The 16991-nt window shown below is 39.3% G+C and overlaps 1 protein-coding gene across 4 annotated transcripts in view; it reads left to right on the plus strand.

Annotated features, from left to right (window-relative positions):
* The window catches only part of AP3B1 (adaptor related protein complex 3 subunit beta 1), a 186939-nt gene that overhangs the window by 47982 nt on the left and 121966 nt on the right, over positions 1 to 16991 (plus strand). For all 4 annotated transcript variants that reach the window (XM_054715136.1, XM_028139688.2, XM_008161965.3 and 1 more), the window contains exons 8-11: positions 9808 to 9963; positions 12438 to 12535; positions 13213 to 13267; positions 13356 to 13427. In XM_054715136.1, coding sequence (XP_054571111.1) covers positions 9808 to 9963; positions 12438 to 12535; positions 13213 to 13267; positions 13356 to 13427 — 381 coding nt within the window. The remainder of the gene's footprint in view (positions 1 to 9807; positions 9964 to 12437; positions 12536 to 13212; positions 13268 to 13355; positions 13428 to 16991) is intronic.

The following is a 16991-nucleotide window of genomic DNA, read 5'->3' on the forward strand; positions in this document are numbered from 1 at the left end:
TTACTTTCTTATGTTGTATTTAATTTGAGATAGGGCAGTGGGAATTATTATACCCATTGTATAGATGAAGAAACTGAGGGATGTAGTTTTTAATGACTCACCTAAGACAATTTTACTTTTAAAAGGTAGAGCCAAAAACAGAAACAGGGTAATCTGATACTTAGGTTAACATTCTTCCCATATATTCTATTACCCATAACTTTTAAATTAAAGTATCCTTTTGTTTACTTTAATAAGTTTCTATGTGTTTGCTTATTATGTTCCAGTCAAAGCTGATATTGAAGCTCCCAATCCATAATACTCAGATATTGCAATTAGCTAACAAACATAATTAAATTTGCTTTTCACAAAGAGAGGTAATATTTCTCATTGAATTCTTTAAAACAGTGTTTAAAAGAATTGTGTTTATGGGCTTGAAAGGTAGCAAAATTGTTTTTTGAGGAATTAAAAATTAGGGCAAATACTTTTTGAGATGAGCTGATGTACATGCATTTGTCAGTAAGTTCTCAAATGAATACATCATATACAAATAGGCTTCTTCAGGGGCAAAAGAGATTTTAATTTAGTTTATTTGCATCATTATAGATCAGTATTTAGGCTGTTTATATGTAAATGGATGAATTGAGGAACAATTAAGTGTTGACAAAGTAGATTTCAGTCATATCAATTGCAGTGCATTTTCTATAATTTTTCTAACTGACATCTTTGATGATAAATAGTGGATGCCAAGTCAAAGCCGATTATACAGAGCACTAGGAATTCATGGGTCTGTCAGGGAGAAGACCGATTGACTTTAAATTTACATATTAATGAGAAGATTTGTTAAGAGGATGCTTGACTATAGAAAATAACAGCGTATTTATAGGGCACGACATTTTATAAATAAAGCTGATGCAGGAAAATGGAAATTAAACCTTTTAGGTTAATAAATTCAAGAGACTGCTAAAATGCATATTTGCATTTCTATTTTCTTAAATTTACCTTACTCTTTGCAGTCCTAGTGGGTTGTTTTTTTATTCTAGGTCAAGTTTGTATAATTTTCAAGGACATAAAATTACTTAAATATTTTCTTTGTGTCATTCAGGCTATTATAGGAGAATACTTGAAGCATAAGTGTAAATCTCTAAGACTAAAGTTGTTTTTGTAGAAGTAATGGACTTTAGAAAGTGCCATAAAACATCAAGTAAATTTTATAAGTGATTAAAAAAACAAGCTTTTAGTGGCATTAATTATAAACTGAAATAAAACTCTGGCATTAGGTCTGACAGCAATGTTTCTAATTTTATTAATCTATCTCTTTAAAGTTGAACTTTCTCAAGGAGATGACAGTTTTGTGAGAAATATCAAAATACTTTATTAATTTGGAACTTAAAACTGTATAACTTCACAGTTCTTTTTGCATATTGAATTCAAAATATAATTCTGGTGGCAGTATGTATGCCTTTTGAAATCTGGAGTGATTCATCTACATTTATTTCTCTCAATGTATTAGTACTTCAATGATAAAACCCTTTGTAGGTGTAACAAAGTTCCAAGTTTAGATTTTTATTTTAAATTGTTTAAAGTATTACGAATAGTAGTACATATGCCTCCTTTTTTTCCCCACTGACCTTTCCCCGGCCTCCTCTTACCCCTCCCTCCTGCCGCACATGCCCTCACCCGCCCCCCCGCCACCAGTGTCTTGCATCCATTGGTTATGTTTATATGCATGCATACAAGTCCTTTGGTTGATCTCTTACCCACTCCCCCCACACCCTCCCCAGCCTTCCTGCTGTAGTTTGACAGTCTGTTCGATGCTTCTTTGCCAAGTTTAGAATTTTGTTTCAAGTATCCTATATAATAAAAGCCTAATATGTTAAGTGTCCAGTCGTCCATTCAACCAATCAAAGTGTAATATGCTAATGATATGCTAAGGCTGCTCAACCGCTCGCTATGACATGCACAGACCACCAGGGGGCAGAAAGTTGACTGGTCAGCCAGTCACTATGACATGCACTGACCACCAGGGGGAGACTCTCCGACTGGTAGGTTAGCTTGCTGCTGGGGTCTGGCTGATCAGGACTGAACGAGACAGGCCAGACATGCCCTGGAGCCCTCTTGTGGTCCCTCCTCGGCTGGCCAACGTCCTGCATCCCTCCCTGGCCCCGATTGTGCACTGGTGGGGTCCCTTGGTCTGGCCTGCGCCCTCTTGCAATCCGGAAACCCTCGGGGGATGTCAGAGAACTGGCTTCAGCACAATCCCGCAGGCCAGGCCGAGGGACCCCACTGATGCACGAATTCATGCACCGAGCCTTTAGTTTTTAAAATAAGTTTCTTTAGCTTTTTAGGGATAGGTGTAAAATATGAACTCATCAGAACACAAAATTCATATATTGTATATAGTTCTTGATTAGCAGTTTTTTGAAAATACAAAGGCACTTTGGGAAAGGGTTCAAAACTCCACATTTAGATCCTGTCTTAAAGGACCTAAGTGTTAGAGATGATTATTTTTGTTGAGTTTTAATTTTCTTATGGGTTAATTTTTTTTTGTAAATTTTGCTAGTGGACTATTTTTTAATCTTACTATTCTGTGGAACTTTAAAAAAACAAAATTAGAGTTGTGATAGAATCATGCTTTACAATGTGAATAAAAAATTTTTGTAAACTCAGGCAACTATTGATGAAGGGTTCAATGTGCAGTTTAATGGAAAACTATGGATCATGTGCTGATGATATTGAAATGAAGCCTCCGTTAGTTACAAGCATTCATTTGAAAGATTCCTTATTCTTTTTGGTTTTATTTATTTATTTATTTTAAATAATTACCTTTTTTATTCATATACTTTTAATGAGATTATTGCCATTGCGTACATTTTTTTTAATTCAATTTTTATTGTTGAAAGTATTATATGTCTTATTTTTTCCCTATTAACTGTGCTCCCTGCTTCCCCCCCAGGCCTTCAACCTATTGTCAGTGTCCATGGGTTATGCATATATGCATACAAGTTCTTTGGTTGATCTCTTCCCACCCACCCACCTCCACCTTTCCTCTGAGATTCCACAATCTGTTCCTTGGTTCTATGCCTCTGGATCTATTTATTTTTTATTGGATTTATTTTTTAACTTATGTTGACTCCTAAAATCAGAGAGTTAATACAATCAAAGCTATTCCATTAATGCGGGCTGAAACTGTAAGTTCATGAGGTATAACTCATAAAGTTAAAACTCTCTGATTGAATGAGAACCACTCTAAAATGCATTCTGCTTAACAAAAAGCAATGATTTTCCATCTTTAGATAGAGATTAGTTAGTTTTCATATAATTGGGACCCTTCTTTTTGATGCCTTGGAACCTTTAGGCATAAATTCAACATGAGTTTATTTTATTTCAGAGAAATTTGGAAAAATGCCTTTTGTAGATTATTCAGATTTCTCAGTTACAAAAATTTGGAAACCCCTGCATTCAGAAAACGTGTTTTTTATATTCTGGAGCTGAACATATAGTTATAAGAAATGAGAAGTGTTGTGGGCAATTGAACACTGCATTTTCATAGTGGCTCAATACAAAGTTACTGGGCACAGGTGTTTCTGTAATTGTGATGTATTGAGGGAGATTCAGTGTTCAATGGTCCTCAAACCCACACTTCTACCTGTGTGGTATAGTGGTCACTGGGCTATGGTATAAAACATGTAAAGTGAAGAGCATAGCAGTTACCTCACAGAAGGAAAAAATGTCTCCAAGCCAGTATTCATATCCTTGGGTGTGTTTTTTTATATAGACCCAGTTTTGGGGGAAAGAGATTTTTTCTTTCTTTCATTTTTCTTTGCAAAAAATATTAAATTTAAAATTTTATTACACATGACATTTTTCTGCTGAATGTATTTCTCTCATAAGGTATGCTATTCATATTGAATAGCTATTTTAAGTAAGTGATTATGATCATGCTAATCACCTACCTATTTTGGTCTTGTCAGGGACATCTAACCCAGGGTCAGGTATACTACCAATATATTGCTGTGGTATATATGAACTGAATGTTTATGTCTCCTGAAACCTATTCATTGAAGCCCTAACCTACTGAATGGGAGAAGATATTTACAAATATACATGTAATAAAGGGCTATCCAAAATATGTAAAGAACTCATACAACTTAATAAAAAAAAACCTCAAAAACCAACAACAAGCAATCTAAAGTACGACATTTTAGATAATTTCTTTTTTTTTAATCCTTATACAAGGATATGTTTTCATTGATTTTTTTTTTTAAGAGTGAGGAAAGGGGGGAGAGAGACAGAAAGAGAGAAACATCAATGTGAGAGAGAAACATCGATTGGTTGCCTCCGTAAGCAACCCAACCGGGGATTGAATCCACAGCCTAGGTGTGTGCCTGACTGGGAATTTTGGTATACAGGACAATGCTCCAACTGAGTCACCAGGCCAGGGCTTAGATCATTTCTTTTATTGTTATAACTAGAGGACTGGTGCACGAAATTCGTGCATGGGGGGGAGGGGAGGCGTGTCCCTCAGCCCAGCCTGCACCCTCTCCAATCTGGGACCCCTCACAGTCCAGGACTGCTGGCTCCCAACTGCTCGCCTGCCTGCCTTCCTGGTTGCCCCTAACTGCTTCTGCCTGCCAGCCTGATCACACCCTAACCACTCCCCTGCCAGCCTGATTGATGCCTAACTGCTCCCCTGCCAGCCTATTTGCCCCTAACTGCTCTCCCCTGCAGGCCTGGTCACCCCTAACTGCCCTCCCTTTCAGGCCTGGTCACCCTTAACTGCCCTCCCCTGCCGGCCTGGTCACCCCTAACTGCCCTCCCCTGCCAGCCTGGTCACCCTTAACTGCCCTCCCCTGCAGGCCTGGTCCCTCCCAACTGCCCTCCCCTGCTGACCTGATCACCCACAACTGCCCTCCCTTGCAGGCCTGGTCCCTCTCAACTTCCCTCCCCTGCTGGCCATCTTGTGGTGGCCATCTTGTGTCCACATGGGGGCAGGATCTTTGACCACATGGGGTCAGCCCTCTTGTGTGTTGGAGTGGTGGTCAATCTGCATATTACTCTTTTATTAGATAGGATAGAGGCCTGGTGCATGGGTGGGGGCCAGCTGGTTTGCCCTGAAGCATGTCCCAGATCAGGGTGGGGGTTCCCTTGGGGCATGGGGCGGCCTGGGCGAGGGGCCTGTGGTGGTTTGCAGGCCGACCATGCCCCCCAGTGACCCAAGCGGAGACCCTGGTATCTGGGGTTTATTTATCTTCTACAATTGAAACTTTGTAGCCTTGAGCAGAGCCAAGCCTCCTGCTCGCTCTGTGGCTGCAGCCATTTCTGTTGGAATTTATTTATCTTCTATAATTGAAACTTTGTAGCTTTGAGTGGAGGCCTGGGCCGGCCAGGGCTGCAGAAACTTGGCTTCCTCCATTGCCAGGGGCAACCCTAGCCTCCTGCTCTCTGCAGCTCTGTGGCTGCTGCCATTTCTGTTGGAATTTATTTATCTTCTATAATTGAAACTTTGTACCCTTGAGTGGAGGCCTGGGCCTGCCAGGGTGTGTGGAAAGCTTGGCTTTTTCTATTGCCGGGGAAACCCAAGCCTTCCTCCTGCTCACTCTGTGGCTGCAGCCATCTTGGGTTAATTTGCATACTTGCTCTGATTGGCTGGTGGGTGTGGCTGGTGGGCGTGTCTTGTGGGTGTAGCAGAGTGATGGTTAATTTGCATATTACTCTTTTATTAGATAGGATAATAAATATGTACAAATAGATTTTATGTGATTTACTTATTTTTTTCCATAGTTTTATTTATTAAAACTTAATTTTAGATAACTGTAAATTTATATGCAGTTATAAGAAACTAGAGGCCCGGTGCATGAATTCGTGCACCAGTGGGGTCCCTCGGCTTGGCCTGCAGGATTGGGCCAAAACTGGCTCTCCGACATCCCCCGAGGGGTCCCAGATTGCGAAAGGACGCAGGCCAGGCCGAGGGACCCCCACCGGTGCACAATTGGGGCCGGGGAGGGATGCGGGAGGTTGGCCAACTGGGGAGGGACCGCGGGAGGACTCCAGGGCGTGTCCAGCCCCTCTCTCTCAGTCCTGATTGGCTGGACCCCAGCAGCAAGCTAACCTACTGGTTGGAGTGTCTGACCCCTGGTGGTCAGTGCACATCATAGCAACTGGTTGACCGGTCGACTGCCCCCTGGTGGTCAGTGCACGTCATAGCAAGTGGTTGAGCAGCCTTAGCATATCATTAGCATATTATGCTTTGATTGGTTGAACGACCGACCAGACGACTGGACACTTAGCATATTAGGCTTTTATTATATAGGTTAATAAGAGATATCTGGTATAACATTACTCATTTTCTTCCAATGGTAGCATCTTGGAAAACTATAATTACAACCAGAATGTTGATACAGTCAAGATTCAGAACATTGCCATCACAGGAATTCTTTATGGTGTCATTTTATAACTAAACCCACTTTCTTCTCTGTGCTTAACCCTGCAACCCTTAACCCTTTGCACTCGCTTGCTTTTTTCTCGATTCCTTTATTCTAATGCTAACCGTGTCGAGTCACACTCGACATCCGAGTGCAAAAGGTTAATCCCTAGCAACCACTAATTGTTTCTCAATATAATTTTGCCATTTCAGAAATGTATTATATCAATGGAATTATATAGTATGTAACCTTTTAGGATTAATTTTTTTCTTTCAGCATACTTCTCTGGAGATTATTCAGTAACATGTTTTTTATTTATGAGTGGTATTCTGTGGCATAGATATTTAACCAATTGTTTAACCATTCATCCATTGAAGGACATCTGGGTTGTTTCCATTTTGGCTAATAAGAATAAAGCTGCTGTGAATATTTTGTGTGCAGGTTTTTGTATGAGAATAAATTTCCAGTTCCAAGTGATAAATGCCCAAGAGTGCAATTACTGGGATATACAGTAATTACAGGTTTAGTTCTGTAAGAAATTGACAACCTGCCAGAGTGACTGTAACCTTTTGCATTCTTACCAGCCATTTATGAGTGATCAGTTTCCTCTATGTCCTCACCGTCATTTGGTCTTGTCACTATTTTTTAAATTTAAATGGAGCCATTCTGATAGGTATGTGGTGATATCTTGCTCTGGTTTTAATTTGCATTTCCCTAATAGCTAATGAAGTTGATTATTTTTCATGTTTGCTGGTTGGATTTTTTTTTTTTTTGCCATTTGTATATCTCTTTGATGAATAGTTTGTTGATATCTGTATTAGTTTTCTAGAGCTGCCATAACAAAATAGCACAGACTAGGTGGCTCAATCAACAGAAATCTATTTCTTATCATTCTAGAGGCTAGAAGTCCAGTATCAAGGTGTTTGCGGATTTGGTTTCTCTTGAGGCCTCTTTCCTTGGATTATAGATGTCTTCTCTCTGTGTCCTCACACTGTCCTGTCCTGTGGAATCTCAGAAGTCTGACAGCCCTCCTTTATTTTGTCCTGTCTCTCCTCTTTAGTCCAATTGGCAGTGTCTCTACGAGTAAAATTCAATCTCTATTAAATCCATGAGTCGTACCCATGATCTCTTTTATCAAATGGTTTTCTAGACATACCCTTGGCCTTCTTTTCTGAAGACTTTTTCTTGATTTTTGCCAAAAAGATATGCTGAGAAACTTCCAAATCTTCAAGTTCTGGCTAACTTTTGCTTAAATTTTTTCAATTTATCTTTCTCATATTACAGTAAGTAACAAGGGGAAAGCAGGCTGACCCTTCAACCCTTTGCTTAGAAATCTCCTCAGCTAAATATTCAAGTCCATCACATTTAACTTATACTTTTCACAAAACACTAGAACATAATTCAGCCAAGTTCTTTGCCACCTTATAACATGGATTGCCTTTCCTCCAGTTTCTAGTAACATTTTCCTCATTTCCATCTGAAACCTCATGAGAATCAACTTTCACATCCACATTCCTACCAACAGTCTCTTCAAGGCAATCTTGGTTTTTTTAAACATGCAAATCAAAATTGTTCTAGCTTCTTCCCATTACCCAGTTTTAATGCCACTTCAATATTTTAGGTATTTATTACAGCAGCTCCCCACTTCTCAGATGTTGGGATTTACTGGTTATCTTTTTTCATCCAGTTTGAGATCCTTTGGGCTCTTGGAATGAAGAACTATTTTTGATTGAACATGGAAATTGTGGGTATTATGAAATTCTTGATCTTATTCATACTGGGGTAAATACCTTATTATTATTGCCAGGTCATGGTACAGTTCAAGTTCCCTCCTCAGTCTCCATTGATTGTCACAGAGGTTGTGGTTATTATTGTTGCTGTGAGTGAATGTGTGATTTCTGGCTCCCCACTAATACTTCCCTAATAGCTCTTTGCGGGGAATAGAAGTGCTTCATTTCTGTATACATGTATCCGCCACTAACACCACCGAGTGGTGTGTCCTTGTTACCACTGGGCGCTGCAGGTTCTGAGTGTCCAGTAAGCATCCCTTTTGCATTAGCTTCGTGAGGAGGGATAAGGTCACCTCCTTATTCATAGGTGAGCTTGAATGTCCAAAGTCCCCACTTGGTCTCCACTGAACCATTGGGCTGCCTCACTTAACTCCTGGTGGGAATTGAAGTCTCAGTGCTGTCTTGTTCTTTTCCGATACCACCACAGTAGGATGATTGGGTATCTCATTACAGCCGGTGAGGGTTGAAGTCTACTCTCTTCCTTTCATCTTTCGCAGATGAGGATAGGTATGGGACCATGGCATTTTCTCTAGTGTTGGCTGCAGTAGAGCAGTTATTTTCTAAAAAAGTTGTTTTCTTGCTAGACCGTCCCTTTCTTGGTCCTTTGGCAACATAGGGCAGACTTTTGGAAGATTTTTTTTGTTTGTTTTTTAAAAAAATCTATGCTTATTGGTTTTTCTGGGTTACCTGCTTCTCTGGCACCCAGTCTTAAATATGAGATAAAAATGAAAGCCTAAGGAACTCACTGTAGTTATTCTTTGGGTCCTGAGGTCTCTACTCACTCTTCTGATCTCTGCCTTTCCTTTTTTAAATTCTTATTTTATATATAATATCTTTGGTTTCTGGTTGTACTTTGTGAGAAGAATAGGGAACAGTATATCTACTTCATTCTCTCAGAATTAGAAAGTACGTTTCAGAAACTTGATAATAGAAATTACCTCTAAGTAGTAGTTGAATTGGATCCAGATAGATATTATTATTTTTGTGTTTTTTTGTTTATTTTTAAGACTAAATGCCTATAGATTGATTTTACTGTCTAAGATAATAAAGACTTCAAATAAAAAGGACAAAACAGAATAAACTATTATGGATATACCTAAAGCTCAAACTGAGTCTTTCTTGACAACATAGGGACCTACTTAATCACTAGTTGTAAACCTGTCAAGCTTTATTATGATTTCCTTTATATATGTTGAGTTCAAAAAATTATCCTCTTTTTTTCTGACCCTTTGATCCAATTACAGAGTGGCTGGTAATTTATAGAAACAGTTTTCAAGTTTTAGGTAGTCTCATATTGTCGGCTTTGTTAGAATCTAATTGTCAGATTTCTCCCTTTGGGTAGCTATGGGTATTTTTATGGGGATTTAATATTTTTTAGAGTTTTCCTGTATAAAAGAGTATCATCTATACCACTAAGGAACAGTTACTGTGTTATAAAATATGAGAAAAATCAAGACCTTCATATAGTAGCAAGTATTTTGAAATCGCCTCAACAGTTGTATTGTATAGTAAAATATTATCATTATTGTAGAAGTTTTAAAAATTTTTCTTTTTGCCATGTTTGGGCTGTTCAGGGTCTGAACTAAACATGGGATTGGATTTCTTTCCTGTAGGATGATGGTCTAGAGGACAACGAAAAGAATTTCTATGAGTCTGATGAGGAACAGAAAGAAAAGGCTGACAAAAGAAAGAAGCCTTATACTATGGATCCAGACCATAGACTTTTAATTCGGAATACAAAACCTTTGCTTCAGAGCAGAAATGCAGCGGTATGTTAACATACTTAGAAGAAATAATTCTCATAGATTTCTTTTTAAGATATGGGTAAAAGTATGTAAGTTCGGTAAACAAGTCTTTATATTTGAATGTGCTAATGGAGCATTTGCTTATTTCTTTATATAAAAAAGTTTTGATATTACTTGATATGATAGTTGTATGCCTATTGGACTTGATTTACTAGTACTTTTTTGTGGTTTTGTTAATTGGTTTTTCCTAAGATACGAGCTCAAGATGTTTCAGAGCTGATTGGAAGACTATGTGTGTTTCTCTATTGCTAGTTTGTAGTTGTGGGTACCTAATATGATATCAGTCTATATTTGTATTTACCTGATAAAAGTACCTAGAATAATGCCTTATACATAGTAAATTTTAACTGGTAGAAATAACTATTACAAATAATCTGTATCTATACCCTAATTTTTTATTTTATTTTGTTTTAACCTTTTTATTTTAAATAATTCTTTAATTTTAGAATATACATGCACAGTAGAAGATTAGAAAATGCAGACTAGCAGAACTAAAAACAAAGAAACATCACATTTCCATCACTAAGAACTCATTATCACAATATCTTAATGTATTTTCTTCCAGATCTTTTTTCTGCATAACTATACATATATTATCATGTATGTATGTCTATACATATATATATTTTAAATCAAGATAGAAATCATACTATATGTAGTATTTTTAACCTGTTTATTTTCTAGTCAGTCCTCTCCACCTTTATATTTCAATGAAGTTTCATCTCATTTAATACCAAATTATCTGAAATTATCTTTTGTAAGTGATTCACCTAAACCGGCAAAATGTATCTGCTATATTTCACTTGCTTGTTAACTCTTTTAAACTTCTCAATTCTTGCAGGATGTTCTTCTGTGTTTATTTGGTTGATTCCTATATAGAGTGCTACTTAATTTTTTCTTCCATACCTGTATTTCCTGTTAACTGGAAGTTATAGCTAAAGGCTTGATAGATTCAAGTTAAACATTTTATTAAAATTTTTCAATTAAAATGTTCTTATGAATTATTCCCTTCAAATAGCAAAAACTTTGAAAATGAGGAATTTCATGTGAATTACTTTGTTTTTTGATGCTTGAGAATTTAGAGTATGAGCTTTGTATATATGTGTTAGTAATTAACAGACATTTTTATCTTATACTTAGTAATTTAGTTTCTGAATCATTATTAAATAACCATGCATAGTAATAAAAAATTATTGTTTTACTAATGTTGTAAATATGCTTGGCCAGATGGTTGTGAAGTAGCTGTTACTTGCCACCTAAAAGTCTAGTTTATAATTGACCTACTATTAATTTAACTTTGTCTTGGGAGTTGATTTTGTAGTACAAATACTGATCAAAAATGTTCTTGAATGGTGAAACATATTATAGAGGTAGATTGTACTTGTTGCCCCAGTATGTTCTGGTTCCCTGGTTCCCTGCTTATTTGGTTGTGTACCAAGTAGAGGTGGCTAACTTTTTGTTCCAATATGTTTTGTTATCCTGCTTATTTGATTTTATATATATACTAGAGGCCCAGTGCACGAAAATTCATGCACTCGGGGCGGTCCCTCATCCAGGCCTGCACCCTCTCCAATTCAGGACCCATCGGATCCCTCTCGCAATCCGGAACCGCTGGCTCCTAACCACTCATCTGCCTGCCTGCCTGATCACCCCTAACTACTCTGCCTGCCTGCCTGATCGCCTCAACCCCTTTGCTTGCCGACCTGATCACCCCTAACCACTCTCCCCTGCCAGCCTGATTGCCCCTAACTGCTTCTGCCTTGTCCCTCACCATCATGGCTTTGTCCAGAAGGACATCTGGAAGACGTCCGGTCTGTCCGGTCTAATTAGCATATTACCCTTTTATTAGTATAGATTAGTATAGATATGCATAGCCCATGCACACCAACAGTAGTTTGATGAAGGCCTAGGAGGGGCAGGTGCAGGGTGGAGGGCGTCAGTGGAAAAAAAAAAAGGAACATCTTTAATACTTTCAACAATAAAGATAAATTGTTTAAAAAATTAAAAAATGCTGTTATTTTAGAGGCTCTGAGGGAAAAACTGCCTTTTGCTAGCTCTGGTGGTTACTGACAATTCTTGGCATTCCTTGAATGGCTTATCACTTTATACCTCCATTGTCAATTTGCCTTCTTTTCTGTGTCTCTATAAGGACGCTTTCATTGGATTTAGGGCCCACCCTAATTCAGTATGATCTCATTCTGATCATTACATTAATAACATCTGCAAAGACCTTATTTCCAGATAAGCTCACATTTGAGGGTAGACATGAATTCTTGGGGCGGGGACACTAATTACCTGCTAGAAAAGGTAACATGTTTATCGTATTTCATAGGAATTTTATAGGAGTTAAAGGAAATAATATATAAGAATGTTATTTGAAACTGTAGTGTGCTCCAATGTTCATAGTTCTGATTGTTTTCATGCTTTGTTTTTTTTAGGTGGTTATGGCAGTTGCTCAGCTGTATTGGCACATATCACCAAAATCTGAAGCTGGCATTATTTCTAAATCACTAGTGCGTTTACTTCGTAGCAGTAGGTAGGACATGGTTTTATGTACGTTTTCTTTTGTATTCCTTCAAAAGGAATATTTGAACAAATACAATGTAACTTTCATTTATCTCAAAGTTTATGATAAATATTGAATTTTTGAAACCTCAAGCCCAAATAGCCCAAAGGAATTAAAAATACCTTTTGGCCCGGCTGGTGTGGCTAGGTGGTTGAGTGTGGACCTATGAACCAAGAGGTCATGATTCAATTTCTGGTAAGGGCACATGCCCAGGATGTGGGCTTGATCCCAAGTAGGGAGCATGCAGGAGGCAGCTAATCGATGATTCTCTCATCATGATGTTTCTCTGGGCAGAATTGACACAAGTTTATATTAGCTCTGCAGTCATGTTTGTTTCATCAGGCCTAAGAATGCCTTTCTTGCATGTGTTCAGAGCAGCTACAGTATTGGCTTTACATCTTAGGAATACAGTATTATAAAATTGGTTTTAACTATTACTCATCATGAATCTAATGTAATTTATTAATCGTTTGTAGGGAAATGTACTTTAAAATAAGGCATAAATATCTAAAATTTATTGAAAACTTTTCAATATTATATTTGAGTTCCATTTAATATGAAACTTACCACTAATTCCTTTTCTTTAATGTACTTAAAGATATTTCATTGGAAAATATACACAGTGAAAATTCTTGTTTAATTTCTAGGGAGGTGCAGTATATTGTCCTACAGAATATAGCAACTATGTCAATTCAAAGAAAGGTATGTACATTGTGAGTACATAATTTAAGAGAGAAATGAATGCATTAGTACCATTAAATGTATTTGTACATGTATTTTTGTCATTTAGGGTATGTTTGAACCTTATCTGAAGAGTTTCTATGTTAGATCAACTGATCCAACTATGATCAAGACACTTAAGGTAGGCATGCTCTTATTTTTCAAATACTCTAATATGTGTTTTCTTTGAAGATACTGCTATAGCTTCTAGCATCTGTAAAATGGAAATCTGTTTTTTGAAAAAAACATCATTTAGGGATTTTCTTTATACTTCCTAAACTACATTATTATATACTAGAGGCCTGGTGCATGAAAATTCATGCACTCAGGAGGGGGTCCCTCCGCCCGGCCTGTGCCCTCTCACAGTACAGGACCCCTCGGGGGATGTACCCCTGCCAGCTTAGACCCACCCCCTGGTGTATTGGGCCTAAGCTGGCAGTCAGACATCCCTCTGGCAGCCCGGGAGCCCTCAGGGGGTGTCCGACTAACAGCTTAAGCCGCAGTAGGACAGCCTTAGCGCTGCTGAGGAGGTGGGAGAGGTTTCCGCCACAGCCGCTGCGCTCGCAGCCCTCAGCCCGGCTTGTGCCTGAGTGGAACTCCCCCTGTGGGAGTGCACTGACCACCAGGGGGCAGCTCCTGCGTTGAGTATCTGCCCCCTGGTGGTTAGTGCGTGTCATAGTGACCAGTCGTTCCCTATAGTTCTGCCTTTAGGGTAAATTTGCATATTACCCTTTTATTATATAGGACTAGGTGTGCTAGTTAATAATGCGGATTTTGTAATCAAAGAAAACACGTTAATTTTAAGAGAAACATCAAAAGTGCTTTATGCAAAGTAATGTCCATCGCTAGCTACACATTTCCCCCATCTTTAGGTAATTTGTGGATACTGTTCCAATAGAACTTTTCTTGTTTTGAGGCAAACCATTCAGAGTCCCAATTTTCCACTTCTTCATACGTTTTGAAGTGCTGCTCAGAAAGTGCGTGTGCCATCAATCGGAACAAGTGGTAATCTGAAGGAGCAAGGTCTAGTGAATACAGTGGGTGGGTTAATACTTCCCAGGCAAGATCTTTTTTTTTTGCTTTCATTTTATTTATTTATTTTTTTAATTTAATAAATCTTTATTGTTCAGATTATTACCATTGTTTCTCCTTTTTCCCCCCCATAGCTCCCCTCCACCCGGTTCCCACCCCACCCTCTGCCCTTACCTCCCCCCCACTGTCCTCATCCATAGGTGTACGATTTTTGTCCAGTCTCTTCCCGTACCCCCCACTCAGACACCCCCCTAAGAATTATCAATCCATTCCCATTCTATGCCCCTGATTCTATTATATTCACCAGTTTATTCTGTTCATCAGATTTTTAATTCACTTGACTTTTAGATTCACTTGTTGATAGATATGTATTTGTTGTTCATAATTTTTACCTTTATTTTTTTCTTCTTCCTCCTCTTCTTAAAGAATACCTTTCAGCATTTCATATAATACTGGTTTGGTGGTGATGAACTCCTTTAGCTTTTACTTATCTGTGAAGCTCTTTATCTGCCCTTCAGTTCTGAATGATAACTTTGCTGGGTAGAGTAATCTTGGTTGTAGGTTCTTGCTATTCATCACTTTGAATATTTCTTGCCACTCTAGTCTGGCCTGCATAATTTCTGTTGAGAAATCAGCTGATAATCGTATGGGTGCTCCCTTGTAGGTAACTGTTTTTCTCTTGCTGCTTGTAAGATTCTCTCTTTATCTTTTGCCCTTGGCATTTTAATTATGATGTGTCTTGGTGTGGTCCACTTTGGATTCCTCTTGTTTGGGGTTTTCTGCGCTTCCTGGACTTGTAAGTCTATTTCTTTCATCAGGTGGGGGAAGTTTTCTGTCATTATTTCTTCAAATAGGTTTTCAGTATCTTTCTCTCTTCTCTGGCACCCCCATAATTCTGATGTTGGTATGATTGAAGTTGTCCCAGAGGCTTCTTACACTATCTTCAACTTTCTGGATTCTCTTCTCTTCTTGCTTCTCTGGAGGCGTGTCCTTTGCCTCTTTGTATTTCAAATCTTTGACTTGATTCTTGCGTTCCTCTAGTCTGCTGTTGGGTCTCTGTATTATATTTTTTATTTCAGTCAGTGTATGTTTAATTTCTAGTTGGTCCTTTTTCATATCCTTGAGGGTCTCGTTAAATTTATCGGCCTTTTCCAGGAAATTCTTGAAAAACCTTATAACCGTGGTTTTGAACTCTATATCCAGTCGTTTGTTCTCCTCCATTTCTTTCGTTTGTGATCTGTTTCCTTGTCTCCTCATTTTCGCTGCTTCCCTGAGTTGGTAGGGTGGCTTTGTGTGCTAGGTGTCCTATATGGTTCAATGGGTCAGCCTCCCAGTTACCTGAGGTGGACACTCTTGGTGCACCCCTTTGTGGATTGTGTGTACAGCCTTGTTGTAGTTAAGTCTTGATTGTTGTTGGTGGCACTGGGGGGGGATTGACCTCCAGGCCAATTGGCTGTGAGGACCCGCTGTGTCTATAACGGAAGAATTGCTGTGCTGGAGACATGTTTATGGGGCAGGACTTGTTCCAGTGGGGCTTTGGTGCTCACTGAGTCTGCCTCTTGAATGTCTCCCTTATGAGAGTAGTTGAAATCTGGTGTTGTCTCACACAGACCACTAGATACACTAGTGTCTGGATCTCCAATGGGGTGCAGGTCAGTTACTGTCTGAGGCCACCCAGCAGGAGCTACAGCAAGAACTACAGTTTTCTCCTCTTTGCTTGGGATTTGGAGGTTTTGGAGCTGTCTGACTAGAGCTGCAGTTTATTTGGTTAAGCTTCGACAAGGCAGGCCATTTATGTGCAAAAGCTGCTGCACGGAGCTTGGGTGTGTTTCTAGATTGTGTGGGGCGGGGTCTCAGGGCGTCACTAGGCTAGGGCGTGGCAAACAGCGATGGCTGCTAGTCTGCTTTCTCTGCCTTTCTGCGTTTCCAAGTCCCCGCGTCCCGCGCCGCAATAAACAATGATTGTAAAGTCACCCTTACTTTCCGACCCAATGGCCGACAGTCCAGCTTTTCCCGGTAGGCGTCTGGGTCCCCTGCGTCTCCCCAGAAACTGGATTTCAGAGTGATCGGGAGCTTGTCTCCCTGTGGTTTGTAAAAAAACAGCATGCCCAGTCGCCCACCACCAGCCTTATTCGCATGCTTCCGTACCTCAGCTTTTCAGCGTTTGTGCTCTTTTTCCTTCTAGTCGTAGAACTTCCACTCAGCCAGCTTTCCCGTGGTTCTGGGTGATAGACATTTTGTCTTTTAGTTGTAGTTTTGAAATTGTTGTGTGAGGAGGCAGTTTAGCTGTTTACCTACGCCGCCATCTTGGTTTCTCCCTCCCAGGCAAGATCTTTTTTTTTTTTTAATGTATTTTTTTTATTGATTTCAGAGAGCAAGGGAGAAGGAGAGAGAGATAGAAACATCAATGATGACAGGGAATCATTGACCGGCTGCCTCCTGCACGCTCCCCACTGGGGATCGAGCCCACAATCCAGGCATGCGCCCTTGGCCGGAATTGAACCTGGGACCCTTCAGTCTGCAGGCTGATGCTCTATCCACTGAGCCAAGCCGGCCAGGGCCAGGCAAGATCTTTTAAAGTGTCTTTAACTGGTTTTGAAGTGTGTGATGGTGCGTGATCATGAAGCAAAATTACTTTGCTGTGTCTTCTGGCCCATTCTTGTCATTTCACCAT

The sequence above is a fragment of the Eptesicus fuscus genome, chromosome 4, assembly GCF_027574615.1.
Source record: "Eptesicus fuscus isolate TK198812 chromosome 4, DD_ASM_mEF_20220401, whole genome shotgun sequence".
Classification (NCBI taxonomy): domain Eukaryota; kingdom Metazoa; phylum Chordata; class Mammalia; order Chiroptera; family Vespertilionidae; genus Eptesicus; species Eptesicus fuscus.